The sequence below is a fragment of the Penicillium samsonianum genome, assembly GCF_028829775.1.
Source record: "Penicillium samsonianum strain IBT 33392 chromosome Unknown utg000004l_segment0_segment0, whole genome shotgun sequence".
NCBI classification, from domain to species: Eukaryota; Fungi; Ascomycota; class Eurotiomycetes; order Eurotiales; family Aspergillaceae; genus Penicillium; species Penicillium samsonianum.
Genome location: NW_026643262.1, coordinates 1,693,998 through 1,711,553, shown reverse-complemented (window position 1 = coordinate 1,711,553; position 17,556 = coordinate 1,693,998). Strand labels below are relative to the sequence as shown.

At 49.1% G+C, this 17,556-nt stretch overlaps 6 protein-coding genes across 6 annotated transcripts; 3 read left to right on the top strand and 3 right to left on the bottom strand.

The window, feature by feature from the left end:
• Positions 1-395: 395 nt before the first annotated feature.
• On the bottom strand, positions 396-4,328 carry N7471_007574 (exocyst subunit SEC8; the record flags this gene model as incomplete). Its single annotated transcript, XM_057280293.1, has 5 exons — positions 396-2,216; positions 2,270-2,386; positions 2,440-3,428; positions 3,484-3,657; positions 3,716-4,328. The coding sequence occupies 5 exons, from the start codon at positions 4,326-4,328 to the stop codon at positions 396-398; spliced, it is 3,714 nt and encodes a 1,237-aa protein (XP_057134553.1).
• A 350-nt stretch (positions 4,329-4,678) lies between these two features.
• On the bottom strand, positions 4,679-7,428 carry ampp (aminopeptidase P). The gene is made up of 10 exons (XM_057280292.1): positions 7,116-7,428; positions 6,987-7,046; positions 6,763-6,928; positions 6,646-6,707; positions 6,370-6,591; positions 6,271-6,316; positions 5,383-6,214; positions 5,247-5,331; positions 5,150-5,194; positions 4,679-5,093 (listed from the first exon to the last, which is right to left on the bottom strand). The coding sequence occupies exons 1-10, from the start codon at positions 7,294-7,296 to the stop codon at positions 4,846-4,848; spliced, it is 1,947 nt and encodes a 648-aa protein (XP_057134552.1). The 5' UTR covers positions 7,297-7,428; the 3' UTR covers positions 4,679-4,845.
• Positions 7,429-8,246: 818 nt separating this feature from the next.
• On the top strand, positions 8,247-11,531 carry N7471_007572 (putative importin 13; the record flags this gene model as incomplete). Its single annotated transcript, XM_057280291.1, has 4 exons — positions 8,247-8,309; positions 8,360-8,553; positions 8,634-9,135; positions 9,207-11,531. The coding sequence occupies 4 exons, from the start codon at positions 8,247-8,249 to the stop codon at positions 11,529-11,531; spliced, it is 3,084 nt and encodes a 1,027-aa protein (XP_057134551.1).
• Positions 11,532-13,288: 1,757 nt separating this feature from the next.
• N7471_007571 (pyridoxal 5'-phosphate synthase subunit PdxS) lies at positions 13,289-14,392 on the bottom strand (the record flags this gene model as incomplete). Its single annotated transcript, XM_057280290.1, has 3 exons — positions 13,289-13,918; positions 14,040-14,222; positions 14,288-14,392. 3 exons carry the CDS (start codon positions 14,390-14,392, stop codon positions 13,289-13,291), a joined length of 918 nt encoding a protein of 305 aa, XP_057134550.1.
• Positions 14,393-15,308: 916 nt separating this feature from the next.
• On the top strand, positions 15,309-15,881 carry N7471_007570 (uncharacterized protein; the record flags this gene model as incomplete). Its single annotated transcript, XM_057280289.1, has 2 exons — positions 15,309-15,326; positions 15,588-15,881. 2 exons carry the CDS (start codon positions 15,309-15,311, stop codon positions 15,879-15,881), a joined length of 312 nt encoding a protein of 103 aa, XP_057134549.1.
• A 679-nt stretch (positions 15,882-16,560) lies between these two features.
• Positions 16,561-17,259, top strand: N7471_007569 (uncharacterized protein; the record flags this gene model as incomplete). Its single annotated transcript, XM_057280288.1, has 3 exons — positions 16,561-16,641; positions 16,721-16,859; positions 16,916-17,259. The coding sequence occupies 3 exons, from the start codon at positions 16,561-16,563 to the stop codon at positions 17,257-17,259; spliced, it is 564 nt and encodes a 187-aa protein (XP_057134548.1).
• Between the last annotated feature and the right edge of the window lie 297 nt (positions 17,260-17,556).

Sequence of the window (17,556 nt, the reverse complement as noted above, 5' to 3'; positions counted from 1 at the left end):
TTACTGTTCCAGACAGCAAGTAGTGCAATGCAAGCAAAAGAAGGTATGAAGAGAGAGAGAAAAGACGGGATGGGTGAGATATAAGTCTAAGCGCCCTTAGGATCCATGCTCATACTCCGTATGGCTTTATGACCTAGTAATTTGATCATTTCACAATAAGAACTACATGCAAAAAGTGAAACATGGCGTGGATCCTCAAACAGTGTGAATGCCCCGGAGAAGCCGAAAAGGGCACTTAACCCATTGTGCTAGACCGAGTTAGGGCTAGTGGAGATTGTTTAAATTAAAGAGGAAATGACTGTGAGTCAGGTTGAAATGAGATTCTGGTCTAGGCTATTAGTGGATTTTGCCAGATCAAGCGAATCAAATAAAAAAACACTACAACATAAACAGGACTACCGAGCATCCCACATAATCTCGTTCAGCCTTAGTAGCGCATCCGCACTGGCCTTTTTCGCCGACATAAAGTCCTCCCGGCTCTCCGCCCCGCGTGGACCGCGGAGAATTTCAGAGAAGCACAGGTCTACAAGAACACGCAGCTCCTCGTAGGTAAATGGTTCGCCGTTTCCAGCGGCCAAGGCTTTGTTGCCTTGTGACGCAAAAGCTTCCTTCTCTTCCTTAGCGTAGTCCAGGGTTCTCTCGGCGCCTTCGAGGAACCAGTCCAGGAACTTTGCGCTACGCGGTAGGGCGACGATTTCTTGAGAAGCCTGCGCATGTAAATCTGTAGCCGAATCCGACGAATCACCAGCTGGATCGATGATGATGTTCTTCAAGTTCTGTTGGAGAACAAGCACATCAAGCTGTAGCCTCAACGCTCCATTCTCATTCATGGCCCCGATATACTGGGTGCAGGCGACAAAGACCCGATCGATAAACCGTGCCAGGCCCGATGTGATGAACCAGCGCTCAACAGATCCCAGATACATCGAGATGTTGGTGTCGAATGCGATGAGATCATTATTGAGTGCGAGAATCGTGGGTGATGCAGCGGTTGGTTGATTCATGATAATGTGCCACCAGTTGTCTGTTGTGTTTGGGGATGGAGTGGCGGGTTCAGAGTTCCGCAAGTTAGGAGGATTCGGCCCAGCCATTGTTTTAGTCAACATGTGAATGATGCCACAGCGGATGTCAACATGCATCGTCAGAATTGCTGTATCCCCAAGCCGGTGTAATGATTGGAGCGTCCCATCAAAGGCCACGGCAGTCTCGCGGTTGAGTGGCAAATGCACCGGGTTATTAATGCTATCGCGATTGGGCTTCATGGACCCGAACAGAGTCCATCTGCGAGACGGCCGGCCAGTTGCAGTCAAACTGGATGACTCGGCATCCGCGGTATGCTCAACCACAAGTCGAATTCTCGCGAGGTGACTTGCAAGCCATTGCATGCTGTTGTACAAGAGTGAAAGGGAAATGACAGTTTTCGGGTCGGATATGATATCATAAGGCTCCAATGGCACTTTCCCCGTTCGCTTGAGAAGAAGATCGATTTCCGTATCAATCAGGGTCTGTTTCTTGTTCCCAGCACCTTTCCACAGTTCATGGACAACATCATGGATGTCGCCTGAATCAGCAAAGGAAGCCGCAGCTTTCAGTCGGACTTCGCCTCCACGATTCCGTGCAGAGACTTTCGTGACCATTGCTTTGTACCACCCACAGCACTTGTCATAATAGGTCACGATCTGGTCAATAAGAAGCTGCGTGAATGCTTGATCGTGTGGAATACTCGACAGCATTTTGCTAAATTCCCGAACAATGGACATGAATTTGACCGTTCCTCTGAAAATAGGCCGAGGAGAGGACTTAGACCAATGGGGGTCTTCTGTAAACGCATCTGCCGCAATGAAGCTGAGCGTGCAGAGATCCGTCACTGTCTCATCCAACTGGGGCAGGAAGACATTGACCATGAAGTCATCCAAAAAGGAGGTCAAAGTGCCCATAGAAATATCCGCATCAACAGGAACGATATCCTTGAGCCGCTGGATGAAGGATAGAGAGGGAGGAAGAAGGATTCCCATATTGAAGACACTTGGTTCAAGCAAAATCTTATGCCCGGTCCCTGAGTTGCCCTTGTTGGATTGCGTGGTATCATTTGTTGCGGCTTTTTGCCTTGACTTGGAAACAAGTCCCGGCACTGAGGACTTGAGGATCTCATCCAGTTCGTCTTGTTCGGCTTTCATTTCGGAATTTTGCTCAATATCGGACAACTTGAACAATTTCTACAACATAGAGTCAGTTACCTGGAAGCGACGATAATTACTGGTCTCCTTACCTTATTCTTATCGCGGTTGCCTGTGTATAGATGGCGTCGAGAGTCATTCTCCTCTGCCCTAGATCGAACAGAAGAGTCCCCATCGGTCGCAAGATAGTCGTGCATGAGTGATCGTATCTGGCAAAACAAATTAGTATTCGCGATAACGGTCAAAGCCGTTGGCGTCTTACCTCGCTTTGTAGGAGTTTCCATAACTCCTTGAATCCTCCAGAAAGCGTCTCGCTTTTAATCAGACCTTCTCGTTCCACAATAGCCGCAACAACATCGTGAAGAATTCGGTGGCCTTCCGCAATTGCCTCAAACTTGGCATATAGCGCCCACAAAAACTCAGAAAGCACATGGCCCCGTTTTTCAATAATCTCGGTGGGGAGACTGGACTGTTTGTAGTTGACCTGGGCTGAGAAGCTCTTGGTTGGCGCAGGATAGCGAGTATCAACCTCTGCGTTCGTCTTATCCACCACAGCAAACAGTTCGACCGGAAGACGCTGCTCAATTCTATGAACTGCGACGTCAAGATGTCCCATCTTGTTTAGCGCCTCGATCAATAATTGAATGTAGGAAAACGTGTCGGCCTCCGGGTTCCGAGAGGCGTCTTCAACCATAGGCGTCAACGGATCGAACTTGGCCAGGAAACTATACACAGGCCGTTCCCAAGAGCGACTACCGGCCAAATTAGATGTATGCACCTCTTTTTCATCAGATGTGGGTCCTTTCCATCGGTCTGAGCAATAGGGTGATTTAAGGTATAAATGGTCGTGCAACTCCTCGATCAGGATGTCTGTGAGCGACGTTTCCTGGTTTATGAAATAAGCGCGAATATCGGATAAAGCACCGATGTCCTCCAGCTCCGAACGCCGTAGAACTCGGAGACCAGTGTGAAGCACATCCACAGCTGCGAGGAAGCGCTTATCTGAAATCTGGGATTCCAGTTTCTCGGGAAGGGATTGGATCTCCTCAATCTGAGTGAACAGCTGTACGATATCATCGTAGTTCTGAGAAGACGTTGCCAGCCCTTTCAACTCGGGCTTGGTCGATATTAACCCGGATTTGGCCTGGTCCAGGGCATGTCTCAGGCTGCGTACTCGAGTTTGCGAGGAAGATATATTGGATTGGATTTTGTGGTATGTTCCAATAGAACTGTTGAATCCCTGATGGTGTTCTATGACAAACAATTTTAGCATATGCCTGTCCCAACCACTGCAGAGAGGACCTACCATTGACAATTGCCTTCAATGTCTTCTGGATGTCATTGTACATATGCAAAAATTCTGGTTCACGATCTGCTTTGCCCAATGTACTCGTGTCCATCAAACTCAAAGCAACGTGTACCGGGATACACTCGGCATCAGTCATGAAATCCCAGTCGCGCTGGATAGACTGGAGAATCGCTGTAGAAGGTAGCCGGATTAGCTATTGGCCCAGGCTATGCAAAAGCGAAAGACATACTTTCAATGGCCTGGGGTTCCCCCGAGTCATTGTTCATCTTAACCACAGGCGACGCATTCCTCTGGCTCCTTTGGTCCCTCTGTTCCCTTTGCTCTTTCTGGTCTCTGTGGTCCCTTTCGTCTCTCGGCTCCCTTTGATCTCTTTGGTCCCTGTTGTCCGCGTACCGACTTGCATCTCTTGACCGTTCTTCCTGGTACTTCCTGTCAGGTTCCTGGTTCCTTGTGCGCGATCGCGAAGAGGGATAGGAAGAGGCTTGCGATGAGGGATGCGATGAGGGATGCGACGGGGGGTGCGGAGAGGGGTTCGAAGATGGTTGCGGAGAGGGTTGCTGCCAGTCCCGGTTCGGTCGATCACGCCGCCGCTCAGGCGACTGGCTCGGCGCAGGAGATTGGCCTGGCGATAGAGCCGGCGGCGGAGGCGCGTCGGGGTAGAAGCCACCGTATCCGCCGGGACGACGATCTGAACGTCCACCTCCGCCTGGTGGTGCGGCACCTCGTCCACCGTATCCATTTACCCCAGGGTTGCTGTTTCCACCGTATCCCCCCTCATTGCCATCGTACCGGCCGGGACCGGAGTAGCCATACCCGTTGTCATAACCGTTTTGGCCGCTCATTGCCAATTATGCCCGCTAATCACGGGGTGTTCCGGTTCAGTATGGAAGCGTTGGTGGGCTGTGACAAGGGGCTGGCGTGGGGCAGTTAGCCAGAAAGGTTCGTCTTAGGTCCTGTGACTTGCGCGCGACAATTGGCGAGGATCTGCGAGCATTCTTAGCTGTGAAATACAGGGAGCGCTGGAATCAATTCAGTGATGCCGTGGTGATAGTGTTGAAACAGACCGGGGCGGAGTGTCAGGCTCCACCAGAGCTTCCCGCATTCCGTTCCACTGGCCAGTTGTCAGTCTACTATGAACGGAAAGTCTACGACGGAGACCATAGATCTCGATTACACCGTTCGTTGTGTCGCTGTATTTCTTGCTAGCAGCTATTTGGTAATTTGATTCACTTAATTATTCATGTCTAGATACAGCATTGAAATGGTGTATATGCTAGGCTGTATTCTACATAATGCCGTCTAATCAATAGCAGTGGGAGTGGTCATATCAAACTACGGCCCATCAACGCCGCAGATCATTTATTTGGAAATGGGCTGGGTCTCGCGCTCGAGCCACGAGCGTGTCAGATCATCTTCCTGGAAGAAGTGCTGTGTCTTCGCCCAGATCTCAGCGTGGTAGTCATTTACCCACTTAAGCTCGGCGTCGCTCAAAAGCGACGGCTCAATCAGGTTGCGGCCAATAGGAGTCATCGTAACATGCTCAAAGCCTAGCCACTGCTTGTCACCAAAGTTGTGGGCGGTTTTAACTTCGCGAGCCATGACAATGTCTATAAAGAGAAGGATTAGTATTCTTCCAATTGCAGTCACAGGCGGTACAACTTACTCTCAATTCGAATACCAAATTTGCCGTCCTCGTAGTATCCGGGTTCTATGTCAGAAGTTAGTATCGGACTGCAATAAATAGAGGGAGAGAGACAAACCGTCCGAAATAACGTTTCCGGCCGCAATGGGGACCTCGGTGTACTGAACCCGAGTCCCGATGCCAATAGGACCCTCGTGGACATTCTAAACAGAGATTAGCAAAGTGTAAGATGTATGATCAGCGATAATACTCACCAGATAGGAGCCAACACCATGACCTGTTCCGTGAAGGTAGTCCAAGCCTTCCTTCCACAAGTGCTGACGCGCCAACACGTCAATCGCAAAGCCACTGGTGCCCTTGGGGAACACCGCCATGTCGATTCCAATAGTTCCCTTCAGCACCAAGGTGAAAGCACGCTTCTCGAACTCTGTGGGAACGCCGAAGTGGAATGTTCTCGTGGTATCGGTCGTTCCATCGAAGTATTGACAACCAGAGTCGCAGAGATAGATGGCCTTAGGGTCGATGATAGCACAGCTTCCCTTCTCGGGGCTATAGTGAATGACGGCACCGTTGGGCCCAGTCGACGAGATGGTATCGAAGGAAAGACCAGCGAACAGATCATGCTTAGAGCGGATCTGTTCCAACTTGTCAGCTCCATCGACTTCATCCAAAACAGTCTTCTTGTTGACGAGCTCGTTTTCAAGCCAAGCAAAGTACTCGGTCAGGGCAGCACCATCGCGGATATGGCACGCCCGCATTCCTTCGAGTTCTATTTCATTCTTAACAGCCTTTGCATCCGCGACTGGGCTACGGGTCTCTTCAACCTGTCCCTCGCCACCAAGGCTAAGGCTGAGAGCCCAAGAAGCCTTGTTCGACAACAAGAACTTGGCGGCGTTCTCACCGGCAGACTGGCTTTTGGTGCTGAGGGCTTGAGCATCAGCAAAGATGGATTCGTAAGGCTTGACGACAACGTCTTGCCCAAAGTGAGCCTTGACCTCTGGTGTCAACTTGTCATCCTCGACGTAGATCTCAGCGGTGGTGGGCGTAATAACGGCATAAGAGAAAAACACGGGGTTGTAGGGAATACTGCTCAGAGTCAGTCAATTGCCAATGATGCATCACGGTAAAGACAATGTTCTTACTCGGTTCCTCTCAAGTTGAATAGCCAAGCAATCTCATCGAGCATAGCTGTAATAAATTAGTTACTCTGCAAGGCTGGGATATATGCGAGGCGATCATACAGATGATGAATCCGGCCTTCTTCTTTGACTCAAGTTCTTTCCGCAGCTCGGCCACCTTCTCTTGGAACGCCTTGCCGGCATACTTCTCGGGGTGAACGCGCACTTTCTCGCTGGGACGCGCGGGGCGTTCCTTGCCCCAAACCAAGTCGACCAAGTTCTCCTGGACCCCTACGAGGGATGAACCATTCTTTTTAAGTGTCTCTGCCAACTTCCGTGCACCGGCTATTGAAGATTAGCGCCACTATCCACCTCCACATCTGATGTAACAACACTCACACGCTGTGATCAGAGAGGGGTCAACACCCACAGCCTTGCCTCCTTGGGCCTCCTCCGTAGTCCTATCAACAAGATCAGTCCCCGTACAGATCATACCGCATAACTGTCATCTCGTACCATTCCTGCCATGTGGGCACACCCTCGACTCCACCCTTCAGGAGCTGCCAGTTGTTATCCAATTGTTTCGCGGCTTGGTTGAAGTACCGTCCATCGGTGGACAGTGCAGCCTTGCTCAGGGAGATGATTGCAGTACCGGCGGAGCCAGAGAATCCCGAAATGAATTCTATGAAAATGTTAGCTGTTGGCGCGGGCAAACCAACGGAAGGGGGGCGATCGTTGACCTCGGCGGGCATCACATGGTGCAATGTACTCGGACTGGTGGCTATCTTCTGAGGGCACAACTATACGAAGCTGGTAAGCACAACTTGAGGTTTAAACAACCCATGTGGGACACAAATATGATGTCATACTGTAAACATCCACCTTGTGCTGCTGCATCAGCTGCCTCAGCTTTGACAGGCGTTCAGAGGTATCCACGGCCCCCATATCGACTGTGTAGCGTGGACCGAAAACGGAGAAGTATCGTGGACGGGAGACGGGCCTTAGCGATCGCAAAGATGTCCAAAGGCGAATTGGACGGGAGAGGAGCATGGACAGTAGAGTTTAAGAGATTCCTCAACCTGTTAGCTCTCGAGAAGCTAAGCGAAGCAGGGATTGAAGGCGTCAGATAAGTGCACGATAAGCCAATTCCGCAGGTCGTGTGGACTCCGTGTAAGTGGCCTTTTACCAGAGAGGCTTTTGGTCATAGGGCGATCTCCGGAGTCGCGGCTACACACGGCCCACTTTGTGTTGTCATGTTTGCACTCAATAACTTTACTACATTACTCACTTTTCAAGATAATTGTATACAATCACATTGTTCATTTCAATTTTTCTTCTTGTTTTTGGAAGTTGATCTTATCTGGGTTTTAGTGCCATTGACAATGGTATTATACTAATTCTTTGTACGGCCTAGGCCAAACTTGATACCCTGGAAGCAAAAATGCTTGCTGCTTTATAGAGCGAACTATGAAGAATGCAGTATTAATACCAAGTAGCAAAAGCCAGAAACAAAGGCAGAGTTGACATCCCAGTCTCAGCAAATGAAAGAAATCTCCAGATGTCAAGTGAAAGAAAGGTCGAGGATGTGTCAAAACAATAAATATTGGGAGAACTAGTTAACTAGTTAGTTACACATCATATGTAATGTGTTTTTGGACGTCTTTTTGGGTGTCTTTCTAGATATTTTTTTCCTCTCGGCATTCTAGAATCCCTGTCTCAAGAAACATAATTACTGGAGAATGAATTTTCTATTTGTAACATGTAAGATATTGTACAAGTCTGCTACTAGCCCCGGAGTTCCAACATATCTATAGCTCGAGCAAAGGATGTCACGTGCCTGGCAGCCAGAGGATGAGCCCCGCAGTTACCGCTGTAGAAACCGCCTTGATGCTGATTGGCTAAGTGATGCAAACACTAGATTCTGCCCGTCATAGCCCCCGTGCTTGTATATGTACACTTCTCTTTTTCATTTTCACAACCACGCGCTTGCTAAAAAAAAAATGGCAACGTGGATGTCTGACGAGGGCCTTGGGGCCAGAGAGTCAATCTCGGAAGCCCATATTGTATGTGTGCTATATCTACCTCTGAGATCCAACGGCTAACAAAGAACCAGTTGGTCACCGAGCTCTATAACCCAGCGAACCAACGGGACCCCGCGAGAATTAATGAGATCCAGACGCGCCTCCAGCAACTTCAGAAGACCGAGAATGCATGGGCAATTGCTGATTCACTTTTGCAAAATGAACACTCTGCCCAGCATCGTTTCATGGGGGCCCTTACATTCACAGTGAGGATCAATGTCTCATGGTACGGTCAATCTCTCCGATCCGCACCACTTTGTCCTCATCCTTATGTGACGAATGATTGCTGATATCCGGTACCTTTAGGAATGAAATCAACCAAAACTCGGCCACAGAGATTATGCAGCACCTGATCAATCGCTTTGTTGCTTTGGTAACCAATGGTGAACAAGCAATGGTTGTGAGAAAGCTTGCCTCAAGTTTGGTTGCCATTTTCAGGCACCCTGTCACACCATGGAAACAAGCTGTTTGGCAGCTGGCTGCAAGCCTCGTCCACGGAGGATACGTATCCGAAGAAGAATCACGAGCGGTGGATTTCCAGGAGCGGATACTGCCAGCGTTGAGCAAGAGTGGATCGGGTGCACTTCTGTTTTTCTCAATTGCACTTGCTGAGGAAGCTCTCCGGCTGGACTCTGAACCCCAGGGTGGGACTGGAGACACCTCCGCTATCCAGCGAGCCATACACAACATTAAGGATGGTTTGCTCCTGGTTCAATTTGTCCTTGGGGGGATCATACAGCATGCAAAGGCAGCTGGGGATGATGCCGTTGATGTGGCACTAGCCTCTGAAGCCATGAATTCATGGAAGGTGAGTTAATCTCGGTTTCTGGTACTTCCGTTTTGAAGAGCGCAATCGCTGATTTGACTCCCACCTTGCAGACATGGTTAGGTGTTCATGGGAATCGCCAACGCTCTTCTGCTGAAGATGTCAATGTCTTGGCGGTGCAATGCGGCCAGACCGTCATTGACACATTGAGGGTACCCAGCTTGAGTGAAAGTGCAGCTTCTATTTTGACCCAAGCCTTTGAAAGCCGCCGCTGGGCATTTGACGACAACTCATTGTGGCTTATCTCTGAAATTCTTGCCGATTCAATCGTAACAGTCCACATTGCTGCCGTGAGGGGTGGCGATGAAGGAGCAGAGAGCATGTCGTTTGTTGACCTCTTGATTGCATATGTCTCGCATTTGCACTTAGATATCTTCAGCGACCCCGTGACCCCACAAAATGCAGCGATTCTCACGCTGATCCACGGGATTTTCAAAACCCCTGGCTATGCCTCTATTGACGATCTCGGAACCCCACGTGTTTTGGAGTTCTGGAACGACATCGCAGAGAGTCTCCCTGATCAACTCGAAGAAGGCAGCTCTAGGTATGACTTGGTAAAGTCACATCTAGCGGAAGTTGTCTTAGGTCTTTCCAGCAAACTACTATATCCCACGTCCGAAGACTTGGAAGATTGGGGCGAGGAAGAGCGGAGTGAATTCGGCGCCTTCCGTCATGAGGCCTGTGATTACTTACTTTCAGCATACCCCGTCCTCGGTGTCGATTTGGTCACTGTCTTCCAGAGAAGCGCCACCTCCTGCCTGGAAAGTCGGGACTGGCGCAATTTCGAGACTGCCATGTTCTGCATAGCTCAGCTCTCAGAAGCAGTGGATGAGAATGGTCACGCCGACCAGTGTCTCGACGCCATCTTTGGCAGCGATGCTTTTGCCAGGCTCTGCGCAGGCGGGGAGACTGAAATACCACTCAAGGCTCGTCAGACCCTGGTGGATTCATTCGGAAAGTACGAATCATACTTTGAGCGTCACAGTTCATTACTTCCGGGTGTTCTGAACATTCTGTTCGAATCCCTCAACTTCGAGTTGTGTGCGCACGCGGCTTCGAGGTCTATATTGACTCTTTCAAAGTCGTGTGCTCGCGTCTTGACGTCAGATCTTCCTGCATTCTTAGATCAACTGGACCAGTTCAGAAGCAAGCCGACGGCAACTGTCTCCACCATGCCTAAGGTCCTAGAAGGAATTGCGACCATCATCCAGAGCTTGCCTAGTGACCAGGAAAAGGTACAAACGCTAGAGAGAATTCTCGGCTTCTTCGTTCAGGAAGCTACGACAGCACGGGAAGAGGTTACCGGTCCTGCTCATGAATTTGGCCGTCTACGTGGACACCTTGTGCTGAGCTGCATTGCGAGCATCGGAAAAGGCCTTCGTTCAGAGAGCGAAGTCATCGATATCGAGCTTACAAAGGAAGGAAACCCATATCCTCCGTCCTTCTGGAACTCCGGACCAGGCGCCGAAGCCCAGCGCTTGATCATGGAGGCCATGAGACTTTTGATTGTCGACTTCCCCGTGGACAGTAGCATAATTGAAGCAGCCTGCGACATTTTGAAAGCTGGCTACACTGAGCGGGCAGGACTTTTTGTCTTCCCGCCCTCTATGACAGTGGACTTTATCAAGAGCTTTCCCCTCGGTATCTCCGGGACAGATGTTATCATGGCAACCGCCTCGTCATTTTTGGCATCTCACGCTCGGCATGCGATGAATATTCGCACTGAGGCCGAGGCGCTCATCGACCATGTAGCCCAGCTCTTCTCTTCGATGCTCCAGAATCCGGATGTGTACGACCCAGAGACTGCTAATGCCGGGATTGATTTCCTCACACGTCTTTTGCCAAAGTACTACCCGATATTGTTTACACCCATGAAGTCAAACCTGAGCGCAGAGTCTCCTCTTGCTGTGCTTCTTCACTTCACACTTCACACATTGACACGACCTGAACCACTTCCTCTTAAATCCGCTTCTGCATTCTGGGTTGCATTAATAGATCTCCGTGGCAGCTCTCCAGAAGAAATGAACATACTTGAATCAGTGTATCAAGAGTTTATTCCCCGCTTGTGTTACACAATCATCCAACAGATTGCAGGCCGATGCGCAAGATCAGATTTAATCTCTCTGAACGATGCTCTGCGACGCACTGTTTTCAAGAAGATGGCATTGGCGCGCCCCGCTCTGAAGGCTGCACTCGACTCTTTGAACGCCCAGGTGACAGATGCAACTGGACAACAAGTGCCGCTCTTATCGGCGCAAGACAAGTCGCGGTTCTTGGAGTCCCTCGCTGTTGCTAGAGGTGGTCAGAAACCGTCCCTTGATCTGGTGCGTTCCTTCTGGTTGAAATGCCGTGGAATGAATTTCGATTACGCCCAATAATGGAGCTTGCGTTGCTGGTACATGACCTAATGATTGGAGTTGGTGGGTCCTGCAACTTCGGTGTTCATTTAGATATCCATTTGCATGAGATGCGCGGTGCAGCTTGATTGAATCCTACTTGAGTTCCTATTTGCATTCATCTAAGCGCCATAATTGAGAATTTTCCAAATTATCGAGTCGTTGGGTCGCCGTGCGTACAAAAAGGAGTCCTACGATTCAATAAGTATAAGATGAACGCATATACTCCTGTCCAAGTAGGATGTGGCCCAGTGGGTAAAATCTCGACTAAGTCCTATGTTGTACTGGACAAAAGAATTCCAAAAAACCCCGAATCTTGCCTTCAGAACTGATCTAAGCGAGCTTGCGCGCGCTTCAACGCCGTAGCATCCTTTTTTTTTGTCGGGATGCAAGTGAGCATTCTTAGTTACTACCTAACCAAGAATTGATCATCCAATTCAACTTGAAAGCGAGCCATTCTACACACATTGGCAAATCAGAACTGCCCAACCAGCAGCATATGCTCATTAGATCTACCTTTAAGAGAAAAAAAGCAGAAGAATGGCCTCCGAGATGGGGGCCGATGTACATTCCCAGCAGTACATGGTCTAACAAACCATCGAACTGCGAACTTTGGTCCCGAGGGGAATTAAATTTAGAATCTCACATGCTTCATTAACAAATTTTTCGACGCTTGCAACTACTGCACCGGCTGTGTTATTTATTGTATGAGCAATGTCTTAACTTTATACAAATGCCATAGTTATCATGTGACTACAACCCACTTAAGTTAGCATTGACCCACTAACCTTATCCCTAAGCTGTGAAACATACCTACAGCACAGACTACAGACTACTTCATCAACTCCTTCAGTTATTTAACACTGTCTGAATGACATGGCCTTCTAACATATACATGGAAAGTTGGTTCTATAAGAATTGTGCTTTTTCCTGATTTTATATTCTGCAGCCAATCATTATCCTTCTGGCGAACACTAAGAAGAAGAGATATCCAAAGAAAAGACATCTGAGAGACCATCTAAAAAAATATCGCAGTAGTATCTTATATGTAACATCTCTGATATTATCTCTAACCACAAACCTTGGAATTATCCAAGACTTACATCGTCAAGTGCAGAAGCCACATAAGCGGCCGGCTGTTCTTGTAGGTACTATAGCTTGAGTATGATACACCAAAACTGAGTGGCAGAACAGACAATAACAAAATAGTTTTCCACCAATGGGAGCATAAAAAGAATACCTCCAACGACCCTTTCCGTAATTCCCCGTCAACGGCCCGCCGTCGGAGACTACTTCGGAGACTACGGCGTAACATGGGGATGACAGCCGACGCCCCGATTGGCTATTTTCTCTAGCTGCGGGCTAAAAACGCCAATCGTGACTTTTGATATCGAGACGAATCTCCCCATACTCTCGGTGCTTGGTGGCTCGGCGCGGGCAGCCTATCAGGTGGCAGAGCGCGGAATAGTTTAATTCGTATTATGCAGGGCACTGAGATAATACATAGTAGTCTTCCAAATGGTTGATGACCCGTGCAACGTAGTATGATATTACTCTTTTTGTTGCAGAAGTATTACACTTAGGAAAGTTCTAGGCAACATTTAATGATTGGCCTTAAAATGACAAATGTATCAAATCGTATATTGTATATGTCACGTCAGACATCTACCCATGGCTCATGTACAAGAAATTTTTAGAACACAATGATCAAGGCTGAAACAACTGACAGAAAAGCATATCTACCAACCACGGCCAGCCAACTTATCAGCCTCGGGCAAGTGCTTCACATTGATACCAACCATAGCCTCACCAAGACCCTGGCTGACCTCAGCAAGCATCTTGGGGTCCTTGAAGTGAGTAACAGCCTGGACAATAGCGCGGGCACGCTTCTTAGCATCACCAGACTTAAAGATACCAGAGCCAACAAAGACACCATCGCAGCCCAGCTGCATCATAAGCGCCGCATCGGCAGGGGTGGCAACGCCACCAGCGGCGAAGTTAACAACGGGCAGACGGCCGAGCTCAGCAGCCTGGCGCACAAGCTCGTAAGGGGCCTCAATCTCACGGGCGAAGGCGCGGAGCTCAGGCTCGGCGTCCTGGCTAGCAAGGAGGATACCGCGGGCACGGCTGATCTCCGCATTGACAGTGCGCATGTGCTTAACAGCCTCGACGACATCGCCGGTGCCAGCCTCGCCCTTAGTGCGGATCATAGCGGCGCCCTCGGAGATGCGGCGCAGAGCCTCGCCGAGGTTGCGGCAACCGCAGACGAAGGGGACTTTGTAGCCGTGCTTGGTGACGTGGTAGACATCGTCGGCGGGGGTAAGGACCTCGGATTCGTCGATGTAGTCAACGCCAATGGCTTCCAGGATCTGCAGGCCGGTGATTGTTAGTGGTGATGTTACTAATTTTGCCTCCCCCGCCACCGGGGGATCTCCGTTTTCCCCTCCATGCGGGGGAGGGGGAGGGGGCATGGAGACAACTGTCACATACCTGGCATTCAACGAAGTGTCCGATACGGGCCTTGGCCATGACGGGAATGGTCACGGCTTCCATGATCTCCTTGATCATGCCGGGGTCGGACATGCGCGCGACGCCACCCTCAACACGGATATCAGCGGGGACACGCTCGAGGGCCATGACGGCGGCGGCACCGGCTTCTTCGGCAATGCGGGCCTGGCAGAGGTATCTGTTAGTTTTCTATACTGGATAGTATCAATTCCTCGTCAGAGAGATCGTACTTGCTCGGCATTCACGACGTCCATAATAACGCCACCCTTCAGCATCTGGGCAAGACCGGCCTTGACAGTGAAGTCATTGCCGGTGGTTCCGTTGGGAGCAGCCATTGTGAATTGTGTAGCTAAAAGAAGGGAATATGAACAGAATTGAAAGTGAATTGGAAGAATATAAAGAGAAAAAAAGAAGAGATCCCGAAAGTGAGTCAGTAAGAAATACACTTTTCCCCAAGGTTACTTGCCTCAGGCCAATCAGACCCAAACTGCCCCTCCGCTCCACAGATCCCTGGAAAGTCAACTGCCTTTCCCGAGGATTTCCATCCGGTGAACAACAGACCGCCTGCTCTCCAAGGTTTGGACCTCCCGGCGTCGGAAAGATTTCCTGTTAGTCATGTTTGGCGCTTACCTCTGCCACTTCTTGGGCTTTCCTATTTAGTGCTCAGACCTTGCCGCTTTTTGATCTCAGAGTAAAATTGAGCACGCCATTGAACACTCTGAGCCGCTCACAGATCATTACATAAGCTGATTAAGCATCATCTGACTATCACAGCCCTGGAGAGTGAACGAACTGAGTAAGCTACATCAATAAAATGCAACACGCTAGTCCCATCACGTGCAGCCCTCCTCTTTTAGATGGCCTCTATCGTCCCATCAAAAAAGGCCTGGCATCATCACTGTGACCATTCATCCTAGTAAACTGGCTGCAACTAATTGCGCCATAATGTAGCCTGCTACTCGACCACCTAATCAGCATTACCATCCTATAATAGATGCTCCTGGGGATACTTTGCTAATCAGGCTTTGGAGGACTACTAGAGAGAAGAGACCGGAAAATTATCAATCGGGGAAGAAGAGCCCACGAACTTGGAAAATGACAAGCGCACAAAGCTTAAGTGTTGATTATACCGGAGGTTGCGCGAATTGCGACGGTCATGTCCTGCACTAAAGAGCTTTCACGAAAAACTTCTTTTTATCCAAGATCTATAAACACAATGTACCCGTGGCTTTGACGTCGTATACCTCCTAAATGAAAGCCCGATTTAGAGTTTTGTCCTACAAATATTGCTAGAAGATTAATATTGTAAGGTGAGTGCCCCGATTCAATGATATAGTTAATGCTAACTCTGCTAGTGTGATCCCAAAGTGGGTATGCCTACATAAATATACCACTGCAGCTAAGTCAGTTCCTATGAATTGGCCCCGAGTCGGGGCCAACTAACTCTAGGCCATTAATCCTCGAATCCCCGAACCTCCTAAATTCATTAGGGACAATATACGTCAATCTTATGGTCAAGCTATTATCTAGCCGAATTCACTCATTTTCCCACGAGAAGAGGATAAGGCTACTAAAACGTCCGTCAGTGGCAAAAGACAGCCGCAACCTCCCGCTCTAAGCTTGGCCAGCCAGCCTTTTGGATACTGTGCTGTCACTGAAGCCAATGAGAGGAAAGGACTACAATGTCTCACCTCCTTGTCGACCTGTGACCAAGCTGTTACTGCGGAATTTGAGTGGGAGAGTCATCCACTTACACGGGGAGAAGGCGGCGAGGAAAACCTGTCTGGTGATGATCAAGCCCCTCCCAGCGGCCAACAAAGTTGAGAAATGCCATTGACCTACAAATATGCGTTTCAGGCATGACCGTAAAAATTGGAATCATAAGAACCTAGACTGACTTCGTTTGTTAATGGGAACTACCGATATAATTCAGACCGGTTTTCGTGAAAACTTATAGATATAATAGCTAGCACCCATCGCTCAGAGTACCAATTCTAGTGAATGGTCCCTTGGCTACCCCGGACCCCCGCCTCGGTCCACCATGTTTAATTAAAGACATGTGCGAGTACCGTCATTGAGTCAGTCCAGTGTGGCTATGTTGTACCAAAACTCAATGACTTGGCGTCCTGTTGGTCCACACTAAACCATCTTTGTGCAAGCTTTACGCCCCCGTTCAATGATTGAATTTCATTCGTTCAGATTATTGAAGGATCAGGAACGGAACAGGGTTTACACTAGTTGAAATACTAGTTAGGAAGAGAACCGAGCTGACTGTACTTTTGGAAGGGAAATCAAGATAACTCTTATGTGACCAATAATGTGACATGATGTTCTAATAGTCGGTATATCCCGCTAGCCTGAGATAGAGCCTGTATTGGAACTGAGTCATATAAAACTAGTCTCGGGCATACATCCAGACTCCGTTGTTCTGATCGCGTTAAATGTCCTCCACGCCAGACCGACTCTAGGCTATTCATCTATTCGGTTCTACACCATAGTCAAAATGCGCCTTCCTGCTGCTATTGTTGTGCTCGCCGCCGGTGCCATCGCTAGAGCTCAACTATCCAATATCCCCCAATGCTCTGTATGCCCTGTCCGCTCAATATCTCTGCTCAGTGTCTCGTTTCTAACTAACGCGTGCTTGTTTCTTCTTTCTCTTCCAGCTTACCTGTTTCACTTCGACCCTTTCCGGGGACGGCTGCTCTGAGCTTACGGATTTCGCGTGCCATTGCCAAAAGCCTGGCCTCGCAGCGGAGATTGTGCCCTGCATCAATAAAGCCTGTGATGTCAAGGACCGACAAGGTATGAGAAGCCACCACATTCCCTTTCGTATGACCCGGTCTAACTAGGCCCTATAGTCGTATCCAGCCTCGTTGAATCCTTGTGTTCTGGTGCTGGCCATCCGGTCTCTATCCCCGCGGTGGACACATCGGTTCCCACAACGACTGCCGTAGGAGCTATCCCAACCACAGCGAGGAGCTCCAATTCTACCACGGGCGGTGGTTTCGGATCAAGCTCCAATTCTACCGCGGTCGGTAATTCCGGGTCAGGTTCCGGGTCAAGCTTCAAGACTTCGTCCACGACCAACGCAGCTTCGGCTCAGAGCACCTCCCAATTCAACGGTGCCCCTGGTATTGCACCCGGAGCTGTTCAGATGGCTGGTAGTGCTATCCTGTTAGCCAGCATGATCTTCTTTATCTGAAGAGTTGTGGGAGAGACAACATAATGGTTTTTTTGTCAGCTGTCTGCTATACTTAATTTGGTGCTGCTACCTCCTTCCATGTTCATTGCCTCTACTAAGCCATCTCAAGCTACACTCATTTAATTACCATTCCTATTCTAGAATAGAGGATTCAAACATCGAATGGTGGGATTTTGAATTCCAAGGCGCATTTCTTCACTAGATATATTCATAGTCTCAAGTGAGACTACCGTCTCCAGGTTTTGGGTGACTATATAGAAAATACCAAACAGGTAGGACTGTCGCAGACATCAATAC